The sequence below is a fragment of the Panthera tigris genome, chromosome A3 (assembly GCF_018350195.1).
Source record: "Panthera tigris isolate Pti1 chromosome A3, P.tigris_Pti1_mat1.1, whole genome shotgun sequence".
Lineage (NCBI taxonomy): Eukaryota > Metazoa > Chordata > Mammalia > Carnivora > Felidae > Panthera > Panthera tigris.
Window position 1 is genome coordinate 132,123,884 of NC_056662.1, and position 14,590 is coordinate 132,138,473.

The 14,590-nt window shown below is 42.7% G+C and overlaps 1 protein-coding gene across 1 annotated transcript in view; it reads right to left on the reverse strand.

The window, feature by feature from the left end:
* GRHL1 (grainyhead like transcription factor 1) overlaps positions 1-14,590 on the reverse strand; it is a 54,937-nt gene that overhangs the window by 33,224 nt on the left and 7,123 nt on the right. The window contains exons 4-8 of the mRNA XM_042982518.1: positions 13,473-13,863; positions 12,361-12,437; positions 10,754-10,910; positions 10,195-10,306; positions 9,103-9,197 (exon numbers count right to left, since the gene is read on the reverse strand). Coding sequence (XP_042838452.1) covers positions 9,103-9,197; positions 10,195-10,306; positions 10,754-10,910; positions 12,361-12,437; positions 13,473-13,863 — 832 coding nt within the window. The remainder of the gene's footprint in view (positions 1-9,102; positions 9,198-10,194; positions 10,307-10,753; positions 10,911-12,360; positions 12,438-13,472; positions 13,864-14,590) is intronic.

Genomic DNA, 14,590 nt, shown 5'->3' on the forward strand with positions numbered 1-14,590 from the left:
TGAACTTAAGGACACTTGGCAGGTACAGTGTTTTGGCACCTGTTGTCCCAAACAAGTAGGACGTTCGTTGTGAAATGTGCAGAACTGGACGCAGGTGTGACACAGGCAAACACAGACCGCATTCCGGCATCTCCAGGTTCAGAATAGGACAGGTAAGCATATGGGTCATGAGGGCAGACTCGGCAGGCAAGCAGACTTCCAATCAAAATCCCAATTATATTTTCCATTTTAAAAGAAGCTAAAGAAAAAGTCCCCAAGTGAGTAACGAATGTAGACAGCTCACTGAGATTTACTAAAGGGTCTGGAGTCTCGCGTAGAGATCTGCCGTATGAAAGAAACCCGAAGTCCGGGGCCCCCTGCTGCTCTGGAATCGGTTCCAGGTAAATTCGGTTACTACTACGAACGTCAGGCCAGAGTCAAAGCTCTCTGATTTAGTTACAAGTAGCGAAACTGGTGGAAATGACAGATTTATAAAACCACTTTAGATGGAATTTCCAGGAAGGATGTAGAAAAGGAGGGTTGCGGTGACAAGCTGTCAAAGAAGAGAAGTTCTGTAGAGGAGCTCAGTGTTTCTTGACAGCGGTAGGGGGGTAGAAGGGGTGAAATTGGACCAAAAAAAAAAAAAAAAAGAAAAGAGAGAGAGAGAGAGAATGAAAAACAAATTCAAGTGGCAGCACAAATGGTGTCTAAACAGACATGACGCTCCAAACCTGTTTCACCAGATACGGGTTTCACTACTGAACTAAAGCTTTCTTCAGCTGCCAAGTGTCTCCCTCGCCCAAGCAAAAACATCATGCACTTGGCTCTTACCCTCAGGCATGTGCTACAATAAATGTGTGCTATTGTTCCCTGCGGATTCTGAATTTCCACCAGGATTCGGCGCATTTTACGTTCCATCTGGACGAACCCCTTGCTTAGGCGACAAGAGTATGCCACGTGAAATACTGTGAGGCCAGAATCCGGCAAAAAGACACGACAGCTTCAAAGAGCAGCCTTCCTCACAGTCAGACCCAGGAGAGTTTCTTCGAAGCAAACCTTCCAGTTGCTAAGACTTTAAGCCGTATCAGCTAATTAAAGGCATTCTCCACAATTTCCAACCAGGAAAAACTTCTGGCCATTTCCAAACCTGATCAAATGAAAACCCTTAAGACTCTTCATTCCCTATAGAGGAATATGACTATCTTTCTGGCACCAAAAAAAGTTTATTTTTCACTTTGATAAATATGTACTGTCAACCTGCACAAAAGGAAACCCGTGGAGTCAAACGCATGACACCCCCGAAGCCTGCGTGGCCGCCTTACGTGGCTCTTTATTTCTTGTCCGTTTCCCCAGAGCTCGAAGGACAGGACACAGGGATAAGCCCGTTCAGTGCAGTCAGCCCAGCATCCGCCTGAACACTAAAAGCCTCTTATTCTTCGTTTTAAAAGTAGCAATGCTTCCTGACTCCTCTCTAGGCCAGGGAGTATACGCTTTTGTTTTAAATCACCTGCCTGCGTTTGATTGCAATTGCAAGTAAGGTATTTGACTCCCTTCTCTCCCTCCTCCCTCCCATTCACACTGGAAATTTAAAGCGGTGAAACAAACCAAACCTGTCCCTGCTTAACGCAACCAAACATGGCAACACCTTTCTTTAATAGAGCATTTAATTGATGCTTCACTAGAATGGAATCCCTGTAAATGCATGCAATATGCTCAGTCCAAACAAATTAAAAATTACTCTCACAATGAATTCCAAATATTACGCTTAGACAAAACAACAAACGGTTATTAAACCCATAAACCTGTATCCCACAAGCACCTACAGAAAGCCTTAAGTTCAAGTTACCGGGATGGTTACACCCCTCTGACAGAATGAACTCTGCCAGCCCCGATAATCCCTCCCCAGGAACTCCACACATTTCTGCCGAGACAAGAAGACAAAAGGGAAAGATAACCAGGGCTGCGTCCAAGCACAGGCCCCTCTCGGTAAAGCTGCTCGGGGCTCCAGTCCCCTAGGGGGGCTCTGCATTCTATTTTAATCCTCTTTCTTTTGTAACATGAGCCTCTCACCATGACACATAAAACATTTGGCTCAGAGTGACGATCCTTCAGAACGCCTTGGCGCTCCTTCTTAGAGCCGACAGATTAAACGTAAAAGCACAAAGTGCTCTCGCGGATGGGTGTTTTCCCACAGGACGGGGCGCTCTGGTTCTGCCCTATCTCTGACGGCTCCCTCGTTCCCTCCTCAAGGACCGTGGGGAGACAAAACGTGTGTAGAAACTGATTTTGTCACCCCCCCCGCCCCCCCCGCGACAAGATCATGCCACCAAGGAAAAGGCATAGTTCCATCTAGCCGCGGAAAGCCCGATCACAGACCGAAATGCAGTGCTGCCTCCTGAGAGTCTAACGAAGATGTGAAACAGCAACCCGGCTCCACGACGGCCCTGCAGGAAAAAGGGCCGCACCTCCGGGTTGTTGCAAGCCACGGACGCGCAAGACAGCAACACGCGATCAGACCCCACGTCTGACTTCTTCTCGACACGGCTTCCTCTAGCAGGAGCCTGATGCCTGTCTGACGGCAACTGCTTTGCTGTCAATAGTTTCAAAATGAAACCCGTGAACGGGAGCTGCGCCACAATGCACCTTCTGGTGTAAAAATTCAGAAGTCACCACCGGAAAAGAAATCTGTGAGATATTTTGTATCCCTGGGGCCCACTCCATCGTTAAAAGGTCTGCTTAGTATTCGTGAAGCTCACAGCTACATCTCAATGATCAAAGAAATCTTGAGCTTTGCTTTGAACTGTAGCCATTTTCTTGTTTGCCATATTGTCTAGGTTCACTGTAATTCCGTATGTTCCTATACCATCAACACGGATCCGTCCCAATTAGCGTTCCTCTGGATCTCAGGGTCCCCTCCGAGTGGACTGGCCCAATTTTCACTTGATTCCAACACAGCTGTCGTTTCTCTTTCTCTGTGGTTAAACATCACTTACCCCACAATCAACATAAATTACTTCCCGTTAGCAAAGTGTTCTTCTGCTACAGGAATTTATACTAGTGAATCCGTAACGCTCCTCTATTAACGAGAATTATTACCCTTTCAAAGATTTTACTGTTTTAATGTACTCTCCACCCCCAACGTGGGGCTCGAACTCACGACTCCAAGATCAAGAGTCGCACGTTCCATCGACTGAGCCAGCCGGGTGCCCCTATGGTTTTATTTTATTTTATTTTATTTTATTTTATTTTATTTTATTTTTTAATTTTTAAAAAATATTTTATTTATTTTTGAGAGAGAGAGAGAGAAGAATGCAAGCAGGGGAGGGGCAGAGAGAGGGGGAGACACAGAATCCGAAGCAGGCTCCGAGCTGTCAGCACAGAGCCCGACGCAGGGCTCGAACCCACAAACCGCAAGATCATGACCTGAGCTGAAGTCAGACGCTCAACCGACTGAGCCACCCAGGCGCCCCTGCTGTTTTAAACAGTCTTCCTGTCAAAAACACTTTCTGTCCATTTCAAGGTCTAGACTCATGCCTGCTCGACAGCCGCCTGTGATGACCAAGTAGCAAACGTGCTCATTTAGAGGACCACGTGCATTTTTTCCGTATTGAGCAGCTGTCACTGCCTCGTTAAGTGCGATCGTAAGGCACCCGGCAGCGTTCAGCATAAAACAGACATTCAAAGAAGTTAATTCTCTCTCCCTAACTTCTTTTTCCTCTATTTATTTTAGATCTTCAGGCTTTGAGAGGCCCTTACTTCATATCACTAACCAAATCCCAATGCTCTTATGAACTCTTAGATTTACAATCCAAGCAAGATGTAAAACTCGAGGCCAAGATGTGCAGCCTACCCAGAACTAAGTACTGTAACTGAGGAATAAAACAGTCCCAATTTATAACTTATTTGGGTCTCCCAAGTCCATTTATAAAGTAGTATGAACAGCACACAACACCCTTCTGACTATAACATTAGTCAGAAGGGTTATATATGGTCTTCCGACTATAGTCAGAATCAGGATCTCAGGCTACCCTGCAAAAGCCGATTTAACCCACAGTATACCTGACACCTGAATTGCAATACTGGCATCGTCAGCCTCCGTCTCGTGCAGTGCCCTGGTCGTGGCGGGCACTGGATCCTTGCTAACATCATGAGTCCCTGGGATGGGGGAGGAGCACAGCCGGCTGCGGGTAAAATCTTTATACAGCCCAAGAAGGGGCTTGTCTTATGCCACCTTCCTCATGTCCCTCCTCACGTCCTAGTCCTCTCTTCCCCATGTGACCCGTGCCCTCAGAACTCACAAATTCTAAACTTGCGCACCTCACCAGAGATCCACCTTTTAATGTTTCGAAGGCAAATGCTTCTCCCTGCCAAAAGTACCTCAAGCAGCTGATCTCAGCTGTAGTCTGAAGGGAAAGAAATCTGATAAAAGTTATTCCACGAGGGAATATGAGTGGCCGATGAAGTTTAACTTACCCAGAGATTCCTGGCTCTTTAAAAGATACCTGACTAGCCAGACAAATCCAAGTCTGTGTGGAGGACAGGCAAATGAATGAAATAGGTCTGCACAGCACAGAGGGTAGGGTCACCTGGGGGACTGTTCCTATGCTATTTCTGCTTTTCAAAGCAGCTTCCTCCTACCTGCCGCTTTGAAAACTCATGATTTTTGACAAGTTTCCTAATATCTTCAAGTTCCTACAGTAATAAGTATATGATAACACTGATGGATGGAGTATATACAGGGACGATGTAAGATGAGTCCAGTTTGGGCAGTGTTTTTCTCAAAGTGGAACATAAGCCAAGGTGTTCAAGACTCAACCTGATATGGGATCAAAATATAGTCACCTCCAAAGCAAGCTTCAGAAACTACAGGGAAGATTCAAGTGTCAACACTGGGACAGAATTCTGATTTTATTCATCCTGGCATGGCCAAAAGGATGTATTATATTCTTTTTTATTTTTTTAATTTTTTTAATGTTTATTTTTGAGACAGAGAGAGACAGAGCATGAATGGGGGAGGGTCAGAGAGAGAGGGAGACACAGAATCTGAAGCAGGCTCCAGGCTCTGAGCTGTCAGCACAGAGCCCGACGGGGGGCTCGAACTCACGGACCGTGAGATCATGACCTGAGCCAAAGTCGGACACTTAACCGACTGAGCCACCCAGGCGCCCCAGATTTTTTTTTTAAGATGTGTCAGGGACAAAAGGAATGCCATATATATATATATCATACTATATATAGTATATATACTATATACTATATATAGTATATAGTATATATACTATATATATACTACTCTATACTACATACTATATATAGTATATAGTATATATACTATATATATACTACTCTATACTACATACTATATATAGTATATAGTATATATACTATATATATACTACTCTATACTACATACTATATATAGTATATAGTATATATACTATATATATACTACTCTATACTACATACTATATATAGTATATAGTATATATACTATATATATACTACTCTATACTACATACTATATATAGTATATAGTATATATACTATATATATACTACTCTATACTACATACTATATATAGTATATAGTATATATACTATATATATACTACTCTATACTACATACTATATATAGTATATAGTATATATACTATATATATACTACTCTATACTACATACTATATATAGTATATAGTATATATACTATATATATACTACTCTATACTATATACTACATAGTATAGTACTCTATACTATATACTACATATAGTATATACTATATATATACTACTATATATAATATATAGTATATACTATATAGAGTAGTATATATGGTATATACTATATACACTATATAGTATATACACTATATATATAGTATAGTATATATATATATGCTATATATACTATTATACTATATAATAGTATATGTACTATATACTATATACTATATAATAGTATATATAACTATATACTATATAATAGTATATATAATATACTATATGTATACACTATATAGTATAAAATATAGTATATGGTATATATATAGTAGTATACGTAGTATATATATACTATGTATACTACATATATATTATATATATAGTATATATATACTATGTATACTACATATATATGTAGTATACATACTACATATATAGTATGTAGTATATATAACATATATAGTATACATATATATGTGTATACTATATGTAGTATACATATATATGTATACATACACATATATGTACATATACACATATATATGTATACAGTATACACATACACACACACACACACACACACACACAATAAACCCTTACGTGTATGGGGGAGAATGCACTGGAATTAAGAATCAACAAATGTATTCCAACTTTGAACAAGTTAAGTGGGCAAAGAAAGTGGATACTTTTGAAAAAGAAGCAAAAAAAAAAAAAAAACCTACACAAGATTCTGCACGTTTACTTGTTCACTCTAGCTGCCCTGGGGCATCAATTACTTTAAGTGTAAAAACAGAAAACATCCACTTGCCCAGGGAAGGCAAAAAATCTAGATACTGAATTCCAACAGACACTTGAAGCAGATGCCTGCTATCAGCATCAAAAGGTAACGGCCTCGTTAAGAAATGGCACAAACTCTTTCCGGCAGCAGGCAAAAGCTTAAAGATCAAGTCAGCGTTGGGGGTCTGAAGGGGGAAATGAAACTGAACTTACCTATACCAATTAACAGGTAGCTATTAAGACTACTTAAGACACACCTCCAGCAATATTTCTCTTTAATACAAATATGCTGAAGGTCTTCCAGAATAAAAGCAGCCGTTATCCCACCCGTCATCTTGGCTTCACTCCCATCCTGGAGAGTGACACATCAAACAAACAAAGCACCCTGCCCATATGCAGGGCTTTCCGCCCAGCTCTCCTCGCACTCTGACAAGTGCTTATTAACTTGATGACGTGCCAACAGAAAAGAGAGTTGGCCACCCTAGGCTTTTTGTTTTCCTAGGGGGATAGAGGGGAGAAAACTGAGCGAGTAAACCAAGGGACTAAACCCAAGGTCACAGGTAAGTCAGCAAAGTGGGCTCAGGACTTCGATGTTCTCAATCACCTCTTCCACAATTTCTCAATTAGTCCCTAATGGCAAACAGGAAACCTATCCCCGGTTTGCTTTTATAACAGAAGCACCCAGAGGGCACAGAGCCAACTGTTCTTGCAGGCTGCTGGGTCTTACTATGATATTTAATTTCAAAATAACCGTAACAACCATGATATAAAGTGAAAAGTTTACTTTTCCTCCTAACAGCTCTTCTGTAGTGAATTTGTGGTTTAATCAAGCACCGAACTCTGGACTAGGCAACCTGAGGACACTTGTATAGGATCAAGGTGGTCAGGAGGAACACCTCAGTGCAACTACAATAACCCACACTTCCTTACAGACGGGCAGACCCACTCACCACATCCTCCACTGAGGACACGTCTTTGCCTTGGACAGGGCGCCCAGAGTAAGAAAGGAAAGCAATCCTACTACAAAGTTAACATGGTCCTCAAGAATCCACTCGTAGGATTTTTTAAAAGCAACCCTAGGCAGTAAAAAATTAAATTATGTAATAATTAGTACCTCAGGCAGACTTACTCCATAATGGCTAAAATTCTTGTTGAATAAAGTAAACAGACAAACAAAAAACAAAAAGAGGTTGAGAAGGACAGGAAGGTTATCCTCGGTTTATACCGGGACCTTGATGTAGAAAAGCGCAACAAATAGTAAAGAGCGGATTTACACTAACTGTCCAAAAATTTTATGTTTCTCGTGTTGCCTCAGCTCCCAATTTTTAAACTAATCCAAAGAAAAAAATAAATACCCAAACTCTAATAATTTAGTGAAAGAGGGATTATTCTAAAAGGAATCTGTGGGAAGGGCAGAAAGGACTTGAGAATATGTTTAATTTTTCTTAAAAGGGCCCCGAACTCCAATTAGAATGATCCAGGGGTGCCTGGGCGGCACAGCCGGTTAAGCGTCCAACTTCGGCTCAGGTCACGATCTCGAGGTTCGTGGGTTCGGGCCCTGTGCTGACAGCTCAGAGCCCGGAGCCTGTTTCGGATTCTGTGTCTCCCTCTCTGCCCCTCCCTGGCTCGCGCTCCGTCTCTCAAAAATGAATGAACGTTAAAAAAAAAAAAAAAAAAAAAAAGAATGATCCAAATGACCACGTGAATCGGAGGTAATTCTTCACTTTAAAACCCCGAGAGAGGAGAACCTTCCACGAGCTGTATTTGAGAGCAACGATACGAGAGCACTGCTACCAACAACTTGTATTTAAGGGCCTTTCTGAAGAAGCTCCGACAGAGGCACCGTTTGAATAAGCCCACGACGTGCCCGCAGGAGAGAGGAGGCAGGTATGAGCTCCGCAAATGAGGGAACGGAGCACAGAGAATGAGGCGTCAGGCTCCACGCCGCACAGCGTGCAGTGACAGGCTCCCACCCACCCCGCGGGCTCGCGTGCTGTGCCACGTGTGGTTCTTTTCAGGGGACGGAGAGGGGTCAAGGGCAGTTTCAGAGCATCTGGCAAGAAGCTGTACTTCAGAAAATGTACAATGCTGAAGAGAGAGGAAGTCAACCACCCAGCTGACGCTGACCCAGTGGAAGAGAGGGCACTGCTGATGACACAGTGGCTATTTCTCCTCCCAAAGTCTTGTCTCCTTTCCATGCACGGCACGACTGAACGGCTAGAACCTATCTTCTTAGCCGAGCCTATTCTCCTATTCCCGAGCAAAAGAATGAAAACACGAAGGGGCTCTGGGTGGCTCGGTCGGCTAAGCATCTGACTCTTGATTTCATCTTAGGTCATGATTTCACGGTTCATGAGATCGAGTCCCGCGCCGGACTCCACGCTGACAGCTCGGAACCTGCTTGGGAGTCTGTTTCTCCCTCTCTCTCTGCCCCGCGCGTCCACACACACATATGCGGTCTGTCTCTCTCAAAATAAATAAATAAACTTTAAAAAAAAAAAAAAGAATGAAAACGTGTAAAACCATAAAAAAAAAGAGAGAGAAAGATCAGTTGTCAAATCATTAAACTCCTCCCACTTTTCCTCACGAAGCTGGAAACAGAAAAGGCCCTGAACTCCATTACCTACCTTTGCTTCGTCGTTTATGTCCCAAGTGAAGGAAATGGCGTTATACGCAATCTCCTCGATGTTACTGATGGTATTGAAGCTTTCTTTATAGTCGGCTATATGAGTGACGAGAGAGAGAAATTTGTGATTTCTGGTTCCAGCACGAGATTACAGCAGTTCAAAGTACGATTTGGTTTTTCATATTATCACCTCTGAAAAACTTAATTTAACATTTTGTTGGGTTGAAAAGCGTTCAAAAAATGAAGAAAAAAAAAATCACAGCCCTCTTAAGATAGAGGCAAGTCTATGTAGTATTTAATTTTTTCCCCTTATGTCAAAATTAAGATACTTAGGATTAAAAAGTTTCAGTAACTGTCCCAAGGTCACGAAACTGGCCCCGAGAGTCAAGATCAGAACTCAGTTCTTTTCACTGTTCTGAAAAGAGACCACGAAAGTTAAAAAAGACAAAAAAAAAAAAAAAAAAAAAAAGCAGCAGCAACACTCAGGTTAAGAGCCATCTTGCGATATAGATAATGGTTTTATGTGAAACTTATATACACAGCAAGAGACCAGGCATTCATTCTCATAAAGCCACTTCATTAAACATGGATTTGCACAGGTCTGCTGTTACACCCCAAGTGACGCATCTCCGGGTCTCTTTGAAGACGGAAGAGTCTACGGTGCACTTCAACATGCGACCAGGGGACACTGTCAGGGAAGTGCACGCCAGCCGTTTTTCCTTTTACTTGTTTCTTTAGGGTTTTTGTCCACCTTACTATCATTTACAAATGATCGGGAATCTCTTCGAGAACACATTTCACCTCAAAAACTCCGCAGACCAAAGAGCAGGGCACGCTCGCGTGAGCAGGCTACACAGCCTCCGGTCCCGGTGTCATGTGGACAGCCACTGCACGGGCCACATGTCCTCATGAAGGAAGTAAGGTTAAGAGCACTGATTCCAGGAGGCCGAGGACAGGGTTTGGAACAGATCAGTAGCTGGCATAAAAATTCAAATGCTTTCGGCAGGAAGCCGGTCACTGCCAAAAATAACTGGAATCAGAAAACTGGATGCGTGCACCTCTGGGAATAAAAGCGGGCTCCGGAGCTACTTACCGATATCAATGCATCTTTGTTTAGCTGTGTGCTGTCGGGAGTGCCAGTATTTCCAATGCCTTAACTGATCTTCTCGGCTTTTGTCTTCTGCAAAAACCACCATGATCACACTCTACGAAAGAGAAAGCATTATAACATGAAGACACTGAAGGGGGAGGCGAGGATCTTTCGGAAAACTTAGTGTTATGTTTTACAGGGAAGGCTTAAAACCGCCATTTTATTTTATTTTATTTTTTAATTTTTTTGTAAATGTTTATTTAGTTTTGAGAGAGAGAGAGAGAGAGGAGAATGCAAGCAGAGGAGGGGCAGAGAGAGAGACAGAGACACAGAATGGGAAGCAGGCTCCGGGCTCCGAGCTGTCGGCACAGAGCCCGACGCGGGGCTCGAACCCACGGACCGCGAGATCGTGACCTGAGCTGAAGCCGGACGCTCAGCCGACTGAGCCACCGAGACGCCCCTGAAACCGCAATTTTAGATCTTCATTTTGATGTTCTTCAGACTGGGGAATGCTAAGCTCTGACTAGCTTTCCTAGAGAACAGAACTGAGAGCAGAACTTACTCGGACTTTGCTGATGGGCCGCTGGATGCCCTCGCTGCTGTTCACCTCCTTCAAGGTGACAGGGTAGAACTGGCCTTTGTTTAGGTATGTCATGGTGCTATCTCCTGGCTTCTGTCGAAGCGACTTTGAGGCTTCTAGGGTATATTCAAAGTTGTTCCTAAAGAATGAAACAAAAGTCACAGATCTCTAAGCCACTCTTTGGGAAGCTTCCTTTATGCTTGAGCTCAATCCTGAAACGCTTCAGTGTGGATGTATGCCAACAGGCGACTACCAGGAAACATCCAACTGACTATGTCACATCATAAGTGGCACTGGTACTTCTTCCACGAGAAAGGTTGTCTTTAGCGACACGGAAATCCTTCAATCTCTCCTATGTGGGGCTACAAAATGCCTCCTAGAGATTCTAGGAAGTAACGTTAAAAATTCGAAGTTGGGAAGCAAAGGGGACTAAAGATACCCGTGACCAAAAAAGGATTTTGGAAGGAAATCTCCCAAGACATGTTGCCAATCTGGTTGCAACCAGAAGACATTGCAAAGGTTGCAAACAGGTGGCTGGTAGTCCTCTGATGAAATCTGATGTGGTCTGCACCGCACTTTTTTTGTTGGTTTTGCTTGCAATTTAATGTCTAGATGGGCATTCCACGATTCCCTACATTTCCTACCACCTTAAAGTAACACGCATAAATCTCCCTAAAGGTGTTCAATAACCTTCCTAGGCCAGATGTCGAAAATTACACCCATTTTTATAAATCAAGTTTTATGGACCACAACCACACCCTTTATTTACATGTCATCTGCAGCTGCTTTTGTGCTGGAGTGGCAGAGCCGGGCAGTTGCGACAGAGGCTGGGAGGCCCACAAAGCTTCAATATATACTATCTGATTCTTTACAGAAAAAGGGTGGCGACCCCTATCTGAGATCCTAAAGGCATTCGAGTCTGTGACTCCCGCTCCTTGAGGCAGGTCTCTAAGGGAAGTCTCAATTCCCACAAAATCCTAGGCTTTCAAATAAACGGGGTTCGCTTCAAAAGACAACATACCAAAAACTGCAAAGAACGAAATTATAAAATGAAATCCTAAGCTCTTTTAAAAACCCTCTGGAGGTGTTTTTGCATTTCCACAATTCATTTGGAAGATACTCATATTCCCAGTGTGTGACACAATCTCGTGAGGTTTTAAAAGAAGAGGTTGTCAGGTTAGAAGAAAGCTGACCTCATTTATTTTACCGCTAGTGAGCCTAATCACGAATAAAAGCCTTTATCCACCTGATGGTGTTCCTAAATTCTCACAGAAGTACACACTCTTGCAAACAGAAGGGAGCTCGGAGATCTAGTTGAATCCCCTCACCTCTTCTTTTAGATTCCATTCTGCAGCCATCACATAAAGAAACCGAAGGAAAGGAAAAGCACCAACACCAAGAATTAAGGAAACGTGAAACACAGTACAGATTCCAAGGTTAAACGGACTCGAGCAAAGATGACACCACAGTAACTGTAGTTGAGATACAGGTGAAAGCACACCAAAGCCACCTCTGATTTTCCAGTATCAGATTAACAAAAAAGTCGTAAGAGCTGAAAGTTAAAAATCAAATTAAAAGACAACGATTACCCAGAAACACTGTCAAAAACATAGTCCTCTGAATTCATGCCAGGCATCCGCAGACTGAGATCCGAGGGGAAGAAAACCTGAAATATCAATGCAATAAGCCACAACTATTTAACTGGTTATCAGGCTTACTAAAGACCAATATCCGGTACAGCACAGGAGTATGTGGCTTACAGCAACCCACTGCTCATTCAATATTCATTTTAAAATAAAAATTTTCACTCTACAAAAGATGTAAAGAGAAAACCAAAAAGAAAGAAAAATACCCACCCATGTTACATGCCACTCAATCCGACGGGGACAATCTCCGCGGGTACTCCCACAGAGTGCTACGTTATTCCCTTTTCCCATCTTTCCCACACATCTCACTTCTGTTCAAACTCTAGAATCTGCAACCAAAATCTTGTGACTTTTAGGAATCATCGTACCAAGCGAAGATACAGTATCAGGTCTGTACCGTGGCTGGGTGGATTGGTGCATTGTCTCGGAAAACGCTACTATTCTAGTCCTTAACTCCATAAGCAGACAGATGCTCCTGTCCCCCGTGAGACGTTAAAGATGGCTTCGAACATCTTCAGTCCCTAATTTTTACCTGACAGGTGTTCATCGCCACAAAACCCCCCAGAAGCCTTGGGGGTTAATTTGTAAATTTCACACACCGCACTTGTCATCAAGACCCACTGCCTCCCTGACCACACTACCAACCGAGAGAGACCAAGCAAGTCCATGATAAATCATTTTATGTTAAGAGCAATTGCAGGAATCTTGTTTTGGTCTAGGACAAAAGCTGAGAAGAGACTTATGTGGAGATCTCTGTTGTCGATGGAAGATTATGCCCGGGGTTCCCTTTCTCCAACAAATCACTTAGCTGAAATCATAATTGTTAACTCAAATGCTGGTAAGATTAGCCATGTGCCCTTGATAATCATTTCTGGTTTTGTAGGTTTAGTTTACAAATTATACCCATGGGCCTTTTCTCTTAGGAAAAAAAAATCTTTTGTTCCTAATCCATTCATTTCAGGCTGAGTTTCAAGCTTACGTAACAAGGAAGAGGTGGAACTCAATACTTATACAAACACACAAATGTCTTAGGAAGATGCTTTCATTTCCTGTACCTCCTGAACGCCTTCCTTGAAGGTCTCTGAGAAGGTAGAGTCTGGAGTTCGCCTCTGAGCATTTGGGGGTTGAGCACCAGAGCTGAACTGGTCAGCGTTAAGGTTCCGGTCGAAAACCACCACCCGCTCAGTGGGCTCAGGATGATACACTGCTGGAGAGATTCCCACAGCGAAGCCATGGGGCTGGGTTTCTGTCTTGATGGAGTGGGTAGGCATCGTTGCTATGGAGACAGTGACTGTTGTATCGGGAGCCGTTAGATGGCCTCTCTTATCAACGCCCAGTTGGTTGCCATGGGGAAGGACGATGTTAAATGGCACATTTTTCAGTACTTGCACTCTGTTTTCTCCAGCAGAAACGAGGGACTGCTCAGTCACACTTGGTATGCTGTTTCTTTAAGAAAAGAAAAGAAAACTGTGTTTTCAAATTCAATGCCGATACAGTTCTTTGACAATTTGTAAATGTTCCTAACGGCAGTGGGCTGCTGGGTCCTGTGCAGCAATAATAATAATAATAATAATAATAATAACAATACTACAATACTGGGGAAGAACCACATAAATAGAAAATGCCAATGACATTCCATTACTAGAGAAAGAAAAAAAGACTTCATAGTCATCGGTCAAGTAAAATCCAAAAGTATTAAGTAAAATTTCATTTGAAACACAGACACCTCGCAGTTCTCTTTATTCTCAATAATCCTGATAAAATTATCCTATCTCATTAGAAGCTCAAAGATACAAACCTAATGGCCGGAGCAGAAGACGGTTCAAGTACCGGTTCCAGAGTCAGACGGCCTTGGTTCAAACTCTATGACCTTTAGCAAGCTATCTCATCTCTTTGCAACTGCGTGCTCCTCTCTAAAGCGGGGATAACAGGGGTATCTATCCTCACAAGGTCGTGGCGAGATGAAATGAGACGGCACACCAGATCGTGTCTAATAATGCCTGGTGCACAAGGGTTCGCCAAGTATGAACTGTCCCTACTCGGCCACCACTCTCCCTAGTACCTACACTTACGCGGCTCTCTCTACCATCACAAGAAAACCTACGGTTACACCGTACAGGTAGATAAATTTGCATGAAATTATTTTTTGCTTTAATTACTACCCTGGGCAACA